The sequence below is a fragment of the Chlorocebus sabaeus genome, chromosome 14 (assembly GCF_047675955.1).
Source record: "Chlorocebus sabaeus isolate Y175 chromosome 14, mChlSab1.0.hap1, whole genome shotgun sequence".
NCBI lineage: Eukaryota > Metazoa > Chordata > Mammalia > Primates > Cercopithecidae > Chlorocebus > Chlorocebus sabaeus.
In genome coordinates this window covers 32,446,027-32,465,092 of record NC_132917.1, presented here as the reverse complement: position 1 = coordinate 32,465,092, position 19,066 = coordinate 32,446,027, and the positions used below count along the sequence as shown (strand labels likewise).

Genomic DNA, 19,066 nt, shown 5'->3' with positions numbered 1-19,066 from the left:
TTCTGCTTTTCACTTTAAACTGCATAAGATACAGGACACTTTATTACAAAACAGGTTTTGTGTTACATTATTTTGCCCAACTTTAAGCTAATGTGTTTTGAGCACATTTAAGGTAGACTAGGCTAAATTATGACGTTCAGTAAGTTAGGTGTATTAAATGCATTTTATATTTATAATTATTTTCAACTTACGATGGGTTTGTTGGGAGGTAACCCCATTGTAAGTCAAGAAGCATCTGTATACAAATGAAAAATGAAATCATAAGCAGGAAAATCTTCACATTTGGAAATGCTAGGGTACTCAGGATTTTATATATTTCCTCCACCAATTCCCACCTACCACAACTCTTTTAAGAATGAGGAACATAGTGGATGGTGTGTAACTTGTTGCTACCCAACAGTATCAGTTCTGGATATTCTATTCACTGCAAGATGGGTCTGAAGGGCCAGAGTGTGTAGTTTTCCAGAGAAGGTGAGAAACACCAGAGCAGTCACCCTGCTTGGTCTGAACTGACTTCTTCTTTCCTCAAATTCTATCCCACATTTTTGTGTTAGATAAGTTAATTCTTTCTCCTTGAGATCTTATACCTCTTCTTTCTGCCAACAAAATTATCTTTCCCAAGGGCAATGCTTGCAGTATTTCCTTTCTTCAGCTAGTCATATTGCATTCCTCATTCTTCTTCACTCTTTCCAAAATGTTCTGTTTTCTCTGTCTTCCTCCACTTATCCACTCAATTTACATAATTTATTACCAAATAATGAGCTACAAAAGATGTGCCCACTGAACATAAATAAAGTACTAGGGCCTACATAACATCACTTCTGCAATATCAAAATGTGAATGGCCAGAAATCTTCACAGAATGCAAAGCTTTAGAATTTCTGGCTATGGGTTACTACTTCCCCACGGGAATATACAGATGTGCTTTTTTTTTTTTGAGATGGAGTTTCACTCTTGTTGCCAAGACTGGAGTGCAATGGCGCAATCTCAGCTCACTGCAACCTCTGCCCCCCAGGTTCAAACAATTATCCTGCCTCAGCCTCCCAAGTAGCTGGGATTACAGGCATGTGCTGCCACGCCCAGCGAATTTTTTGTATTTTTAGTAAAGTCAGGGTTTCACCATGTTGGCCAGGCTGGTTTCAAACTCCTGACCTCAGGTGATCCACCCGCCTCGGCCTCTCAAAGTGCTGGGATTACAGGTGTGAGCCACTGCGCCCGGCCAGATGTGCATTATTACACGATGCAAGAAACTTTCCATCTAAATGTCTATTAAAAATAATAAAAACACATTCCCCAAACAAACAAAAACATATTTAAATGGGCAACTGATTGCAATGAACCTGCAGCGCTTGGAAGAATCTTGTCAGATGCAAACTCCAAAGACCATTACCCCCTGACATACATATAAATCTAAGCTGTTTCAACAATCTGTTGTGATCCCACACAACTAATTATTAATTTTAATACTTTTTTTGGCAATGACTATGCGTAAGTAGTGAATCTCAGCATAAAGCTAAGTTGGCCAAGACTTAAGCAGAACCTGTGATTATAACCAGAATAACACACTGTTTACTTGACCAGGGAAACCTGCACTATTTAGAGTAAGGGTCATACCCTAAATTGCCCAGAGATGCGTGCCAGTTTTTGAGATGAATGTAGTGGGCTGGTAGATGAGCATCCAAAGGAAAGAGTCCCTCACTGCTTAGCTCCAGCCAGTTAGAACACCGGTGTGGGACTCTGGCCGCTCAGTGTTTCCACATCTTTCAATTCTTTAAGAGAGGCCAAGAAATTTATAATTTTTTAGGTGAAATATCCTTAAAATATTTATTTATGTATTTATTTATTTATTTCAAAACACTGTGTAAGGCAAACAAACTGCCTCTCTGGCCTATATTCACCCATAAGCTGCCAGTTTGCAACTTCAGATTTAGGTCATTAAACTCCCACCCAACAGTGGACATCACAGTTGCTTTTTTCCTGTTTAGCATCCCTTCCCTGATCTTCTGAAAATTGAACTCTTCTTCCCTGAGGAAAACCCACTCCATGTGTGGTCCAGGTAGTTCCTATCAGATGAGAGGGCAGAAGGCACATGACTCAAGCCCTTCAGTCTTCCACTGAATCTTTCTTTAGAGATGTGGAATTGACTATATTTTTCCACTGAGATTACTAAACTTGGGCTTCCTGTGGCCATGACGTCTGCCTCAGGGAGAGAGCTACAAAGTCCTGATGATATCATCTGAGCCCCTGCAGGAGCTCTCATACGAAGTCTACTAGAATTTTCAGTTGCAAGAACCAATAAAATTTCCTTTTTTGCCTAAGCTAGTATGTGTTAATTATTTTACAATCAAAAGAGTTTTAACATATTGCTTAAAAAACTGTGTTGCATAATCGAGTTTATAGACTTCCAACTACAAGAAGATCTGTGAGGATATATGTGCTTTTTTTTTTTTTTTTCCGAGACGAAGTCTCACCCTGTCACCCAGGCTGGCATGATCTTGGCCCACTGCAAACTCCACCTCCCAGGCTCAAACGATTCTCCTGCCTCAGCCTCCTGAGTAGCTGGGATTACAGGTGCCCACCACCATGCCCAGCTAATTTTTGTATTTTTAGTAGAGATGGGGTTTCACCATGTTAGTGGGAGGGTCTCAAACTCCTGACATTGTGATCCGCCTTCCTAGGCCTCCCAAAGTGTTGGGATTACAGGCGGGAGCCACCGCGACCGGCCATGGATGTACGTGCTTTTAATCAGATAGTTCAAATGTCAAATCTACTTACTAAATGAATGAACATGAACAAGTTAAACTAACATTTTGAGGGTTTGTTCTTCATTTTTGGCTTACCTACCTCAGAGAGGTTGAAAGAAGCAGTAACCCCTAAACTGTTTATCTTCTTCCTCAACTCCTTCCATTAGAAAACCAGACTGGAAAGCAAGACATTTGAAGTTGCCCTACCTCTAGGAAAAGGGGACTTGAAAGAGCTTCAAGGAACATTAATATTTTCCATAAATAATCACATTGGTCAACTGTGTAGTTTCTCCAAAAACAGAAAAATTGCTATTATCGACTATTAAATAGATGATTACAGAACTTGGCCAAGAAGAAGCAAGAAAGTGAGGTCAAAGAGAAAAAAATTACTGATAGTAGAAGATCAAAACTAAATTTTTCCACATAAGGCTAATTTCAACCAAACATTGGATTTTTTATTAAAAGTGTGGAAAATCACAGGAGTCCTAGAAATCTCAGAAAGGAATCTATGCAAGATACAAACCAAGGGGGATCATTGCTTTAGAACAGGACAGCAGAGAAAGAAATATGTAGCTAGAAATATGAGAGCCACATAGAATTTGGAATCTGTACGTACTTTTATCTTAGCACTGTCATACTAAAATATTCGCTCATGTGTATCTATCATATCAGACTACAACTGTGTTGGGAGTAAGCTTTGTCTATTAGTCATCTTTGGAATATCCTTATCCAGCAAACAGTAGGTAGTCTATAAACGCTGGATGAACTCAACTGGAAATAATACTAAAGTCACAAAGGGCTAATGGTATTTTCTAAGGTCCTTCAGATTCTAAACAGAAACATAAAAGATCCTTCCCATTTGGGAACAACGGGAGAACTCCTTTAGGTGACATGCTCTAGCTGAAATCAATACTGAGTATCACCATATGACTAAATTAGGACAGATCTAACAAAAATTTATCCTAGTAAATAGAGACGTCATATAGCAGAATCTGAATTTCACATGCCCTTCTAACCAAATAGTGATAACTAGGAAGCAATGCTTCTTAGGACTATAAACACAGAGGAGCAAAACTGATGGCCTGAAAGGGGATTCTGGGTATTTGACGGGTTCCCCATCCTGGTAGTGTATTTTCTGATCAAACAGTCCAGTGCTGAGAACTGAGAATTTCAGATATGTGCAAGCAAAGGAACTAATATATTGAAAACCTGCCATATTGGGGCTCATTTATATTTCTGATGATATGGTTTTTCTACAAGTTGCTACGTGGGAAATTTGAGATTTGCGGGAGGGAAGATCCTACCCTAAGCACTACTAGGATTCCAGGAAGCATTCTGTCAGGGGTGAAGCCTTGGGTTTGGGGTAAAGAATATGGGTGAAAAATGAAGCTAAGCTTCCAGTGAAAAGGCAGACAAAATATTTCAGGAAAATTATTCATACTTGAGTGAGAAGGAATGATCAAAACAAACTACCCTTTTTGGCTGTGATCTGTGCCTTAACTTTGTGAATTAGCGGAAATTTTGTGAATTAATGGAAAGAATTAAAATTCTAATGTGTGATAAGAGTGGTTCTTATCTGATCTTGCATCTGGTCAGTATATCAGGAAGGGAAATTGGCAGATCAACAACTATAGGAAGCCCTCCACGTAAAAAATGAAGGGGAAAAAAATAAGCTCTAGACCCAGAGATGATACCAACTATAAATAGCATCTTTGAGGACTACATGAAGAGGAAAATTAGGCTTAATAAACACAAGTTTGCTCCAAGAATGGAGAAAAGGCAGGCTAAGAACTTAAGGTTCCCCAATTAGCCAGATTTGGCCTCTTGACAACAGCTTTAGGATTAAAAAAAAAAAAAAAAAGCACACAAGGAACTCACAAAACATTGGCCATAGTCTAATTCTAGCCTTCTACCTTGAAGCAGAGAGCAAAAATGGATTCTGATTCTATTGAAAAGGCTGATTCTCAACAGGGAGACTGACCACTGAAAGGTACTCTGCGTCCTCAATATAGTACATAAAGATGACAGGGGCACAGCTGACAGAACTCCAAAGCACGTTTCACTCTCACCAAGAACAACCCTTTTAGCAGAATGGCAATTTACTCCTAGTCTAAATTCTTATTCTATGAGCAGCAACTGAGAGCTGACAAGTGCAAAACGCTTTGCCCCACCCATCAGACACTCCCAGCTAGACTTCTGTGTGGTAGTGCCTACTCCCACTTACTCTCTCATGGAGCCAAATGTTCACTAATTGTTTTTCACAGTTATATGTGTGACAACACCATGCTCTGGCTTGATTTTTTAAAAGTTACTTGCCAACATAAATACTCAAGGTCCAATATGAAACAGAGTAATTAAAAACAGGCCTTATTATTCAATTAGTTGATCATCTCTTATTTGCATTACTAATTTATATTTTCAATTATTTTGCCTATTTTTCTCAATCAAGTGAGCACAACAGGTTTTAACTTACAAAGCTAATATCCAATTTTTAAGGGATTAACAATAACCATGACAGGAGGCAGGTGTGGGGAAAGGGGTACCAGCTTCAAAGGAAAGAAAGGTCTGAGCTCATATTCCAAAACTGCCACTTAGTAATGCTAATCAGTAAAGCGACAAAAACAATCCATATTTTGTGGGTTGTTATGAATAGCATATGACAATTATAAAATAATTATATAAAGAATGCAGTACATATAAGGCACTCAAAATATAGCATTACATAATAATATGCTGACAGTGTCCTTAGCATTTACTGAGCAAGAATCAAAATTCTTGAAGGTTTGCTCCTATTTCTACTCCTAAAGTTAGAAGGTTCAAATGGGAGCAGAGGAATCTCATAATTTGTTTTTGGAGAGAGAAGAGTAAAGCAGTGGTTGGAGGGGTACCTTCTGCCACATGCAGATATTCATAAGGAGTGTCCTACATAGAAATTGCTTCAATGAGATAACTATTCAGTGATAACTTACTAGTTACTCATCCAGCAAATATGATTGACTTCTTGCTACATGCCAGAACTTTGCTAGGTTCTGGGGCAACAGCTGTTTTTTGTTTTTCGTTTTTGTTTTTGTTTTTTTTTTTTTTTTTTTTAATGGATTGTCGCTCTGTCACACAGACTGCAGTGCAGTGGCGCGATCTTGGCTCACTGCAACCTCCACCTCCCAGGTTCAAGTGATTCTCCTGCCTCAGCCTCCCGAATAGCTGGGACTACAGGCACGTGCCACCATGCCCGGCTAACTTTTTTTTTTTTTTGTATTTTTAGTAGAGACAGAGTTTTACCATGTTAGCCAGGATGGCCCCCATCTCCTGACCTCGTGATCTGCCCGCCTCAGCCTACCAATGTGCTGGGATTACAGGCGTGAGCCACCACGCCTGGCCAACAGCTGTTTATTTTAATAGACACAGGTCTGGTTCTTAAGCAGCTTACATTTAGTAGATCAGATGAGCCAACAAATGGGGTACCCCCAGTAGTTGGGTGCTATAGGAGTACACAGGTGGACAGCACCACGAAATGTGGGAGGAAAGTATCTGGGAAGGCTCTCTGTAGACAGCAATCTCCTAAAGAATAAGTAGCAGTTGGAGAAGGAAGACAAACGTTCTAGACAGACAACAACAATTACAAAGGTCTGAGGTGAGATGGTGCTGCAAAATCAAGAACTTACAAGTAGTTTCATTCAAGTTATTAAAGTTCTGCTGGAACTTCAGGTGCAACCTGGATGACAGAGTAGGTATGAAGCAGGGTAAAAGGGGAAGGAGAAAATGCAGTTGGCAATGGAAACAGGAGCCAGATCATAAAGTGAGGCTGGGCGCAATGGCTCAAGCCTGTAATCCCAGCACTTTGGGAGGCCAAGGCGGGCAGATCACCTGAGGTCAGGAGTTCGAGGCGAGTCTGGCCAACACGATGAACCCTCATCTCTACTAAAAATACAAAAATCAGCCAGGCGTGGGCCACACACCTGTAATCCCAGCTACTTGGGAGGCTGAGGCAAGAGAATCGCTTGAACCCAGGAGGTGGAGGTTGCAGTGAGCTAAGACCGTGCCACTGCACTCCAGCCTAGGCGACAAGAGCGAAACTCCATCTCTAGAAAGAAAGAAAGAAAGAAAGAAAGAAAGAAAGAAGAGAGAGAGAGAGAGAAAGAGAGAGAGAGAGAAAGAAAGAAAAGAAAGAAAGAAAGAAAGAAAGAAAGAAAGAAAGAAAGAAAGAAAGAAAGAAAGAAAGAAAGAAGAAGGAAAGAAGGAAAGAAGGAAAGAAGGAAAGAAGGAAAGAGAGGAAGAGAAGGAAGAGAAGGAAGAGAAGGAAGAGAAGGAAGGAAGGAAGGAAGGAAGGAAGGAAGGAAGGAAGGAAGGAAGGAAGAAAGAAAGAAAGAAAGAAAGAAAGAAAGAAAGAAAGAAAGAAAGAAAGAAAGAAAGAAAGAAAGAAAGAAAGAAAGAAAGAAAGTAAGTTAGTTAGTTGTCTGTAAGCCACTCATTCGAAACAGCTCAGACTTAACCCTGGAAACGGAGAGAAGTTACTTGGGGTGAGAATGACACAGCAAATTTGTCTTTAGGAAGACTATTCTGGTTATAGTGTGGGGAAAGAACTTCTGGGAAAATCTTTTAAACTGTATAAAGAATCTCTAGGATAGAAAAGAAAAAAACAAAAGCCCCCAAAACAGGAAATTCAAACCAACTGCTAAAAAAGTCTCAGCTGTTTCAGAAATACAACGGTAACTTGCAATTTAAAGGAAAACTTGGAGTCCATGATTACAATGATCTGCAAATGCAGCATAATAAAAGATATGACCATGTAATCTCAGGGAAGCCTTGCTTCCTAGAAACAAGAGAAAACAAGAGACGTCCCAACCCTTATCTATCCCTAACCACTCACCCTCAGTCTTTGTCTCTCATTTAGAATCAAATTTGCTCAACGAAGTAAGAATACATCCATCAGCTAGGGGAAATTGCTATAAGTGGGTCAGATAACCTTTAAATACTAAATACTAACAGGCGAAAACCAGTTCTGATACCAACGTCGAGCAAAATTAATCTTAGCTATTTTGCCTATGGTCATTAAATAACAAGAATGTATGCAGGTAGTTTCTAAGCCAGAATTTCTAATACCCTACAACAGCAGGGTGTAAACATGAGCACCGGAACAAAATAATTAGAATTAAACATTTCTCCAAATTCACCTTTTAAAAATAAATTATGCCAATTGAGCATTAAATGCAAGGATTACAATTTCACAGACTTCTAGTTAAATCAAAATGTGGTGACAACTACTGGCACATGACCAAAAGAATATGAGCTGTTTTAGAAATAAAACATTTGCTTCTAAATTATAGCAAAACTTTTTAGGGTCTGTGGTTAAAAAAATCTGCAAATATAGCATTAAAAAAACAGGTAAAGGAGGTCTTTTATGGGTTAAATAAAATACTAAAATCAACTTTTAAGATCAAGATTTTGGGGGGGGTGTTTGGCTAAAACTCACAAAAAACTTAAGACAAAGTAAATGACTATACATGTCTAAAATTGTAAATATGCACATTTTCTAGAGGATTTAGAAATAGAAGCATTTGTCATTATTACAGACAATTTTTTTTTTTTTTTTTTTGAGACGGAGTCTCGCTCTGTCACCCAGGCTGGAGTGCAGTGGCACGATCTCGGCTCACTGCAAGCTCCGCCTCCCAGATTCACGCCATTCTCCTGCCTCAGCCTCCTGAGTAGCTAGGACTACAGGCATCTGCCACCACATGCAGCTAATTTTTTGTATTTTTAGTAGAGACGGGGTTTCCCCATGTTGGCCAGGATGGTCATGATCTCCTGACCTCGTGATTCGCCTGCCTTGGCTTCCCAAAGTGCTGGGATTACAGGCGTGAGCCACGGCACCCAGCCTATTACAGACAATTCTTACAAGGTCATGTACACATTTAAAAAAATAATAATCATCACAACTGCTTAGGGAGACATAGTCAAATCCCTTCTCTGAAGGGGATGGATTCATTATGTTTTTTCTCCTGCAATTAAGGAAAGTCTCATCTTTCCATACTTTCTAAAAATAATTAAATTAATATTCTAAAATATGTTTTGAGTATTTGTGATTTACCAACTTGCTTATTTCAAATATTACTATTTCAGAAACTACCATATTTTTATATAAAGTTATTACTTATTTCTTGGCCAATGTAAAAAGACTAGCACAGTAAAGAATGATGCAGTGGGAACTACATCAGACTGGAAATCAAGATATTCATTCATCCACTCATTCCTTTGTTAAACAAACATTAGTGTCAGACAATGGGCACTAAAAAGATATTTAAGTCACTGAAGAAATACATTACTACATCATTAAATTTGAGATGCTATCAGTTGTAAGACAAACTCTGTTAATGAAAGAAAAAATGCTTTTAATTCATAACCTAATGCCTCTTGTTTGCTTTGATTTTTTTCAATCTATTCAGAAAAATTTGGCAATTCTTCCTGCCTTCAATACGTTGCTTGACATTTTAAATGATAACCTTTCTTTATACATCTCAGTACAAAACAAAGCTTCATCTATTTTTGGGTATTCTTCTTTCTTGGCTCCCATAAAGCACTTGGTTGCTGCTTTTAAAGAAAAGTAAATGGAATTGAGATGATATTTCCAGTGGCAAATATTTATTTCAGTAACACCAAATTTTCATTTCTCTACTTTGGTTCTCTTTTTCTCTGTATTCAATAACTTTTTGTTTCAGTGCAAATCATAATGAAATCCTTTTGAAGATATTTTAAATGGCAATTAAACACAACATATGTAGTGCTGACACCGTGTCCACAACTCAACTGAAATGGTGGCCTAAATGTAGCTATAATTAGCTTTCACATGCATGGGTATGGACAACCTGACAGGACAGTCACCTGACTTAGAGCAAAAGGAAGATGCTATCAATTGTTAAATACATTCCAATTTCAGAGACATTAAAATATGAAGAAAAAACATCTCATAGAATCATAGCAAGTAATGGCAGCAAGCACTCATGTCACATTATGAGGTAAGCACCATTGTATGTACTTTACATACATTATCTCACAAAAACCTATAAAGCAAATAGATTAAGTGCTTCCAGATGAGGAAACTAAGACAAGGAAGATGAAAGCAACTTGCCCAACATCACAAAGCTAGCATGAAGCAAGGCTGGCATTTGACTACCGGCAGCCAGAGACCAGAGGCTATGCTTTTAGCCACCATGCCATACTACCTTGCAAGTAGTCAATAACCAGCTTGTGATCTGAAGCAAATCATAAGGGAAACCTTTCCTTATTTACAGAAGGAGGGAGATAGAATGGATGTTTATGGGGTTCTTTTCCAGGATAAAAATATTATAACTCTATCAATCTTTTTTTGAGATAGGGTCTCGCTCTGTCATCTAGGCTGCAGTGCAGTGGCGTGATCACAACTCACTGTAGCCTTAACCTCCCAGGCTCAAGTGATCATCCTCCCTCAGTCTCCCAAGTAGCTAGGATTACAGGCATGCACCATCACACCCAGCTAATTTTTAATTTTTTAAATTTTTTTTTTTTTTTTTGTAGAGATGGGGTCTCACTTGGTTGCCCAGGCTGGTCTTGAACTCTTGGGCTCAAGCGATCTTCCCACTTCAGCTTCTCGAGGTGTTAGGATTACAAGTGTGAACCACCATGCCCAGTCAATAATCTTCCACAGTAAAACTTTGTTCTTATTCTGGTTTCTCCTTAAGTCAGTACAGTTCAAAGACCTTCACTGCCATTAATCGATTAGTGAAAGAAATGCAACTTTCACTATTAATCTAAAATAGACATACTTAGGAAGGTATTTAAGAAAAACACATGCTTGAACCACTACTGCTCTTTTTTAGGGTGATGGCAAAAGGTTGACTGTAGGTATAAATGATCTAATTTGTGGGCTTTACTCTGCTTGCCTGTGTAGTCAACTTAAGTTTTTTGAATTTTTAATCCAAAATTTAACATATGATTTCAATGTGTCAGTTTTTAAAGTGACCTACAATGCAGAGCCCCTTATGCTTCTTAAAATTCTGTTTATGTATGAGGGGAAAAAACAACAGATTAATAACAGATGCAAATATTGCAACATTTTCCCTCCTGACCCAATTTCAGGGTGGAATTAAATGTGCATTACACACTTGACAACTCTTCTGCCTCCAGAGGGGTCATCACCCCTTTGGATTTTCTTTTACAGACCAAGCCAACTGCTCTCACTGTCTCTCCTAGGTAACCTCCCTTGAGACCCATGGCATCTGATCATCAGGCAACCCAGTGATCATTAAAATAATTCCAAATATTTCACTTTGAAGTCATCCTATGGAAGAAGGTGAGTAAAGGAAAGAAACGAAAATGCCACGTCTTCAAAGCTCTTGTTAGTCTCTTACATGTCAAATCCCAATCTCAGTCCACTTTTCTCTTCTATATACACATACCACCACGCATACACATAAAATAATCTGTCCCAATGGAAATCAGAGAAAACATTTAAAAGTTTTCTGGAAAAAAGTGAAAAAAAGCAATATAAGTGAACATTGGCAAAAGTGGGCTTGAAAAACAAAACAAGTGAGAAGATGCTCCCAGAGGGAAGGCTCTCACCAGTACATCAGATTTGACTATTACATACCTTTCCATGCTGCCCGGCTCTTTCATAACAAATGACAACATCTTCCCACATTTCTAGCTTTTCAAATATCTGAAGGGCTGAACTGGTACATCCCAACTCAAAGAGCAAACTTGCAAGTTGGCGCTAGAAAAATCAAGTTGAAATAATTAATACTTCTTGGTGTAAAGAGAGATTCCTGTTTCACTTCCAAGTATACCTAATCTGCCTTTTTAGGGGTCTGCTTATTGTAATAAATGTATAATTTCTAGAATCTCTACTACTTAGAAGTTTGTAATAATTCAATACATACCTTTACTTTAGAAAACAAGCCTCTTTATAGGGTATAAGGAATTAAAGAACAATGTGGAAACTGTTGAAAATACTAAATATATCCAATTTTTTTCTAAGAACTTAAAAAGCAAAAATCAGTATTTCTTTTTTACCTAGACAGTCTGTATACAACAATCTCAATTTATGAGGCTGAGATCCAATAAATTAATTTTTAAAACTCTGAGCAGTCAATAGAGATGACATAAAATCTATGCATTAGCCCTGCTGAATTTTATTCAGAAGGGCATCATATCTAGCTCTCTCTCACTCAAAGCTACTTAGATTTATTTCAAGCACATTCTAACAAACTTAGCTTCCTAATTTCCCAGTCCCTGGCAGATTAAAAAGAGAGCAAACTGAGTTAAGGTCAGTGAAGGTTAAACATATTTAAAAATAAATATATTATGGTTTGTAAGTGTTAACACCTGCACAAATGGGAAAAAAAAATTTAAAGGTTTAAAAAAGTAGGTAAGGTTAGAATAAGGTGTAGTTTCATATTAGAGAGAGCTGTGTTGCTCTCTCGTAAGTATACTTTTACTACTCCGAAAATTCAATACATATTTAAGAGTTAAGCCCAGAAAATCCGGGACTGACAATATCAGAAAGTAAATGAAATATTCCTAAAAATTACAAGCTACAGATTATCAAAGTAAATAATGAGAATGGTCCAATACATCAGTAACCCATGAAATACAGGAGAATTTGGCTATTTTAGAGAATATAATTGGACATTTTCAAAAACTGCCCATAGCATGTGAGAGCTGGAATAAATCTTAGTGCTTATGCAGTGAGCAGTACATCTTCATTTAACAGATCAACAAAGTTGATGACATCCAAGATGACATGGCTAGCTAGTAGCAAAGTAGAGACTAATTCTCTTTTTATAATAAACTGTTCTGTCATTTCTCAATCTTTAAAATAATATACAAAGATATGGTTAGTCCCCATGATACCAGAAAAAGTAATTAACTTCCTAATGAAAAAGGATCCTTATCTAACTGCCTGAAGATCCTGAAATCCACAGCTTGCTAAGCAGATAAGCATTTGGCCTAAATTCAGTTTGAACAGTATTTAAGTTTCCTAATGTTTCTGTTCAGAAAAAGATAAAAAGCAACACCCACAATAGACACATTTTGTCATAACAGCTCATTCTGAAATGTTTATCCACCAAACCACATAATAAAAAGCACCTAACAAATTTCACAGATCAGAGTCAAAAACACACTAAAAAATTCCAGCTGTTAACACATTCTTGATGAAGAAGCTATTCCTTTTGAGATATCATAAAGCTTTTTTACTTGTCTATGTTTTATTGAGGTTCCTTCAATATGTAAACTGAACTCCAACGCATAATAAACCTCCGAGTTCACCCTGTTTTTTAGAATATAACCTACTCTAAGAAGTCTTATAATGGGGATTTTGAACAATTGGATGGTGGGTTGGCATTTATGTTTCTAACTCACTACCTATGTGTATGATCCATGATAGAGAGGACAGAAAACTGATTAAAATGACAATAGTAGATAAATCATCTGTAATCCCCTGGCTGGCTCCATCTGATTCCACTTAAGCTCTCTGTGACTTAGCTTCTTCACGTGTAAAACAGCTATTTTTAAAAATCGTTGCAATAAAATAAGAGAATATGTGTGGAATGCAGAATAAAATGTATGCATCATACTAAGTATGCAGTAAAAGTTGGTTGTTATTAGCTGATATAATTACAACCCAATGAAAAGCTAAGGAATAGAGGTAAAGTAGACTAACAGTGAGGAAACTAGAAACCTAGTTCACGTACACTTGTGTGATCAACACTGGAAAGCTAATTGCACTGAGCCTCAATTTCTTCTCTGTAACATTAAGAAACTGGACCAGGTGTCTAAGTTATTTTCGGTGCTAAAATTTTACAACATAGGGAGTTACACCTGTAATACAGGAGAACCATGTACACAAGGGGCCAGAATCCCCACCTCAGCATGTGGATTAGGAGCTACAGTAGGTATTCTCATACCCTCAGGAAGAAGAGAGTAGTCATGTGTATCTCACAACATAAAGTATACCAAATAAATGCTTTCTTTTGCTTTTTGTAAGCAACTTGGTTAAAAGGTTCCTTCTTTGGTAGAAAGTCCTTAAAATAATTTTAGTATAAGAAATTATTTGAAAGCCAGGTATGGTAGTGCACATCTGTAGTCTCAGCTGCTCAGGAGGCTGAGGCAGGAGTGATTGCTTCAGCCCAGGGGTTCAAGGCTGTAATGCACAATGATCACGCCTGTGAATTGCCACTGCACTCCAACCTGGACAATGAAGCAAGGCCTCATCCCTTAAAAAAAAAAAGTTACTTTGAAAACGCAAGCACTTATGATTCTCCTACAATTTAATTTCTAGGATTCTATTTCATATAGTTTTAAATTCTTTTAAAAATGTTTTATGAGTCTAATATCACTTTAATCAAAATAGCAATTCGAAGTAGTTAGCAATTCCCAGGTAGATACATTTATTATATCAGCAAAATATTTGAAAATTCAAACATAAATTGAAATCAATTTATAATGCATTTACCTTTCTAATGCCAAGTATTTTCCATACCCAATGACAAACAACAAAACTACCTGAATGGCCCAGTGAGGTGGTACTTGACAGCAATAGAAAATCTTTAGGCGTTCCAATACAGATGTAGTTTTATCTTCAAATTGATCTGCAAGAGCCTTAAAGAACATATATCACAATCAGAATCTATATGTATAACTTGTAATATAAATAAGTGCTTATTGTAATAGTTATACAAATGTACATATGAACAATAAAGAACTTAAGTCATTTTGATAAGGTGATAGGATATGTGAAATTTTTCTTGAATTTCTTTAAATGTGCAAAAAACTTTAAACCTAATCCACATTTACATAAACATGTACAATAAAAACTTACCAGAAAAAGTTTTCTTTTCCTATAATAGTTCTTTCAAAGAACTAGCCTTATTGATAAGCCTTTTTACTTCTTCTATGAAGAACTGTTCTTTAGTATATCTATTTCACAACATAATGCCACTTTGATGATGGCACTTTATAATATAAATCAGAGAAAAATTATATGAAGAACTCTCTTTAGGACTATTTGCTCAGGAATAAAATTAAAGGAAAAAGTAGCCTATTTGATCACAGACAGCAAATCCTCTCACTCTTCAGCAACAGAGCAATACGGCTGGACACTCACTCAGGTGAGACCATCTGTATAGTGCAGTGGGCAGCTGCAACCCACATACATGAAAGAATCCCTCTGATGTACTGAAATGTCTACAGTGGTACTGAATAACTAAACTCTCAGAAGTTACATCAAGAAGCAAACCAACAAGACCAAAATAGCTGACTCTGAGACGAGGTATCAGGGCCAACTGCAAAGTCAAAGGCTAGCGCTATCCAGTGGTCAAGTGATCCATCATAGAAGAGATCAGCATCAAAGTGAAGGAAGACACATTGTGAGATTGCTAGAGAAACATGTGGACAGCAGCCCCATTATCATGATCATTTTCTCTTGCCTCTTCACTTGCCATTCAGTTTACATTAAGTGTTCATATTTTTCTGATATTATACACTTACACCTTCTCTCAACTGAGAATTATCAAGATCCTTTGTCTACAATGCAGTACTAAAATTTTATCTTTTTTGCCAGTTGACTAGTTTTCACAGACCTCTCTTATGAGGATTAGATGGTAGTAAGAAGTCAATGTTAATTTTCTGATTTTATTATACATACTGGGTTATGTAGGAGAATGTCCTTGTCACATTTGAGGACAATGAAGCACCACGTTGGCAACTTACTCTCCAAAACTTCGGGATGCATAAGACAGTTGCACGGTTCTTGCAACTTTTTGGTAATTTGGAAACTGTTTAAAATTTTCACAAAATTAATTTTTTAAATGGAAAATTTCAAAAAATAGTAAAAAAGGTAGCAAGTCCAAGCCTCCGAAGAAAAAAAAGGACAGGAATCTACCATGTCCTGGTAAAAATCTAAGACAGGGAGACCAGTTTCTGAGCAGGGAGGTTTCTTCTAAATTGAGAGTTCTCTATTTTACACTGGGTGGCAGATACATTTATCAGCCTAAGAATATCTTGTAGTATGAGCTCAAGTGTGAAAAAGCATACATTACACAAAACTTCGTTGACAATCCAAGATGTTATTCGGTCAAGTCAGTCAGAGCAAACTGAGACATAACCAGACTCCTAAACCATCTTGGTCAAAATATGTTTAAAGCTTTTTGGCCTTACTTCACAGAAACTTAATAGCAAAAAGATTGCATGCTGCTGCCCAAAGCTGTTTAGTTGTGGGAGGGAGAGTAGAGAAGAATAACTTCTGGCTGTATACATATGGTTACAATACATAAATAAAGAGATCACTGAGTTACTTCATAAAAGGGGAACAAATTACTTCATAGAGAAGGAACACATTTTTATCAATACAGTTTTTTTTGGAAAGAAAAAATAACTAATGCTCTCTATTAATAATAAAAACAAAAGCAACATTGTATAATTTACTGTTACTAACACCTAACAACATGCAAAAAATTTATTTTCAAAAAACTCATGTTGTTGGCTGTAGTTACTGCAACTAGCTAAAACATAAGAGGTACTCAATAAATATTTCCTCATTTACTAATAAACACATTTATTATGTATTTCAGATACTCTCAGATACTTTTGGATGATCTCAGAGTATCTAAGTGTCTCTTATAACTCTCGAATACTCTCCAAAATGGCAAAGCCCACTGAAGACAGTGCAGAGAACCAACACTCATTTGACCTGGATACCATGAATAAGCCCCCATACAAAAACCTGATTAAGCTATATGTATGATAAAGATCAAAAACAGAATTCTAGGTTGGGTGCCACCCCAAGCACTTTGGGAAGCCAAAGTAGGAGGATCACTTGAGCCCTGGAGTTCAAGACCAGTCTGGGCAACATGGTAAGACCACATCTCCACAAAAAATCTTTTAAAAATAGCCAGGGTTGGTGGCATGGACCCATGGGTCCAGCTACTTAGGAGGCTGATGCAGGAGAATCACTTGAGCCCAGGGAGGTCACGGCTGCAGTGAGCTATGTTTGTGCCACTGCACTCCTGCCTGGGTGACAGAGCAAAGCCCTGTCTCAGAAGGAAAAAAAGGGGCCAGGCACAGTGGCTCACGCCTGCAATCCCAGCACTTTGGGAGGCTGAGGCAGGTGGATCAGGAATTCGAGACCAGCCTAGCCAACATAGTGAAACCCTGTGTTTACTAAAAATGCAAAAATTAGCTGGGCATGGTGGTGCATGCCTGTAATCGCAGCTGAGGCTGAGGCATGAGAATGACTTGAGCCCAGGAGGCGGAGGTTGCAATGAGCTGTGATTGCACCAATGCACTGCAACCTAGGCAACAGAGTGAGACTCTGTCTCAAAAAACAAACAAAGAAACAAAAATGCAAAAAAACCCACAAATACACACAAAACGGAACTCTAGGCTATTTTCACTCCTGCACAGAAAATATTTCTTCCTACCTTAGGCATGACAACCATCTACATAAAATTTAACTATCAACGAAAACTAAGAACATTAAATTAATATACAAAAGTTAAGGCTTGGCCAGGCGCGATGGCTCACCCCTGTAATCCCAGCACTTCGGGAGGCCGAGGTGGATGGATCACTTAAGGTGAGGAGCTCTAGACCAACCTGGCCAACATGGTGAAACCCATCTCTACTAAAAATGATCAGCCAGGTGTGGTGGTGCAGGCCTGTAATCCCAGCTACTTGGGAGGCTGAGGCAGGAGAATTTCTTGAACCCGGGAGGCAGAGGCTGCAGTGAGTCAAGATCACGCCACTGCACTCCAGCCTGGGCGACAGAGTGAGACTCCGTCTCAAGGAAAAAAAAAAAAAAAAAAAAAAAGAAGTCTTGATAGGTGTACTGTTTATTTGCCTATTTCCTCTACTGGATCCAAAGTACTCTTTTTTTATTTGCTAATTTGCTAAAAAGACAGGGACATTGTTATAGTGCATCTCTACGTTTTTCAGAGCAGGATTATTTCTAGCAACTCAACCTGAAATAATTCCATCACATCAACCAAACTGGAGTCCTTTACAGGCAGAGTAAATGGAAAAATATCAGTGATGGCAAGTGAAGCCACTTGGATTATGTCTTTGTTCTATCCCCAGCAAGCAAGTAGTTTAACTACAATGGCACTTATCTATGAGATGATTTTTTTAAACAATACTTGTATTTCCAACGGTCTAGGAGTATGGCTTTATCAAAGGAGTATTTTCTTTTACTTCAAGCATTTCAGAAGATCTGTTGATTAATTTTAAGCTGAACACAAGTATTAGGTACATTCATGAGAAGCAAACCATGTGCCCAAATAGTCTGGAAGAAGACAATGGAAGAACGTCAGGTACTGTGAGAATGGGACTGAATGCAAGTGAAGCCTCACTACTACTGAGGTATTTATGTGCATGAATGTGAACATAAACAATGTGCTCCATGAGAAAGAAGTACCTCGCAAATTTTCACACACGCCCAGAAATTTAGGTAAAGGGTCTCTAAAGCAGTGTGTCCTACCCTTTCACTTACCCATGTTCTCTTTCCGGTTTCTAAATTTCACTAATTTTACACCTGAAAATCACAGGACTTAGTCATAAGTAAAAAGTGGTATGAGGAGGTGGTCTTTAAGGAAAGATGATAATGTCAAAAATGGAGAGAGGGGGAGAAGCAAATATACCCTAAACCAATCATTAAGGGCAGTTTGAAGCAAGACAGAGTCTAGGCGGATGACTGAAGAGCTGTGAATAAATGGAAAAGGTAACAAGCAGAGAGTGAGGAGCCCCCTGGGGCGCAGTCCAGAGTAGGGGTTGGATATACCAGAGGTGACTTCATGTTGCATGGACTACTGTGACATGAGACTGTTTTCAAGTTTTAAGACTCCTTTTTAATGCCATTTACTCCCTAACTCCACCTAAAGGCATTTATACTTTTGTGTCCTTTGAGAATATGTGTTTGTGCATAAAGACCCCCTAACCCCATGCAATAACAATTCCCAAATCTTCCAGGAGCCACAGTATCACAGGTCAAGGGATATCTCTAAGGAATAGGGAATAAAATCCAAGAAAGCAATGATGTACTTCTCCTTTCAATGCTCTGTTTTCAACAGAGAAGGAATTTCCCAGAAAAACTACAGAAGATCAAAATTACATTTTAAAATTAGCACATAGAGAATGATGGAGTATAAAAGGACAATTTTGAATAACGTCTGGTATGATTTAGACTTATTTATGTGTTCTCATCTAAAAGTATGGCACACGTCTTCAAAAGAGTAGAGATAGTCCCAAAGGACCTACCCTTTTCCTGAAAGCTATTCATTCTCACGAGCATGACATCTACGT

General features: G+C 38.0%; 1 protein-coding gene across 1 annotated transcript in view; it reads right to left on the bottom strand.

Annotated features, from left to right (window-relative positions):
• Positions 1-19,066, bottom strand: part of TTC27 (tetratricopeptide repeat domain 27) — a 187,607-nt gene that overhangs the window by 70,161 nt on the left and 98,380 nt on the right. The window contains exons 11-12 of the mRNA XM_007970975.3: positions 14,279-14,374; positions 11,364-11,486 (exon numbers count right to left, since the gene is read on the bottom strand). Of these exons, the coding sequence (XP_007969166.1) occupies positions 11,364-11,486; positions 14,279-14,374 (219 nt within the window). The remainder of the gene's footprint in view (positions 1-11,363; positions 11,487-14,278; positions 14,375-19,066) is intronic.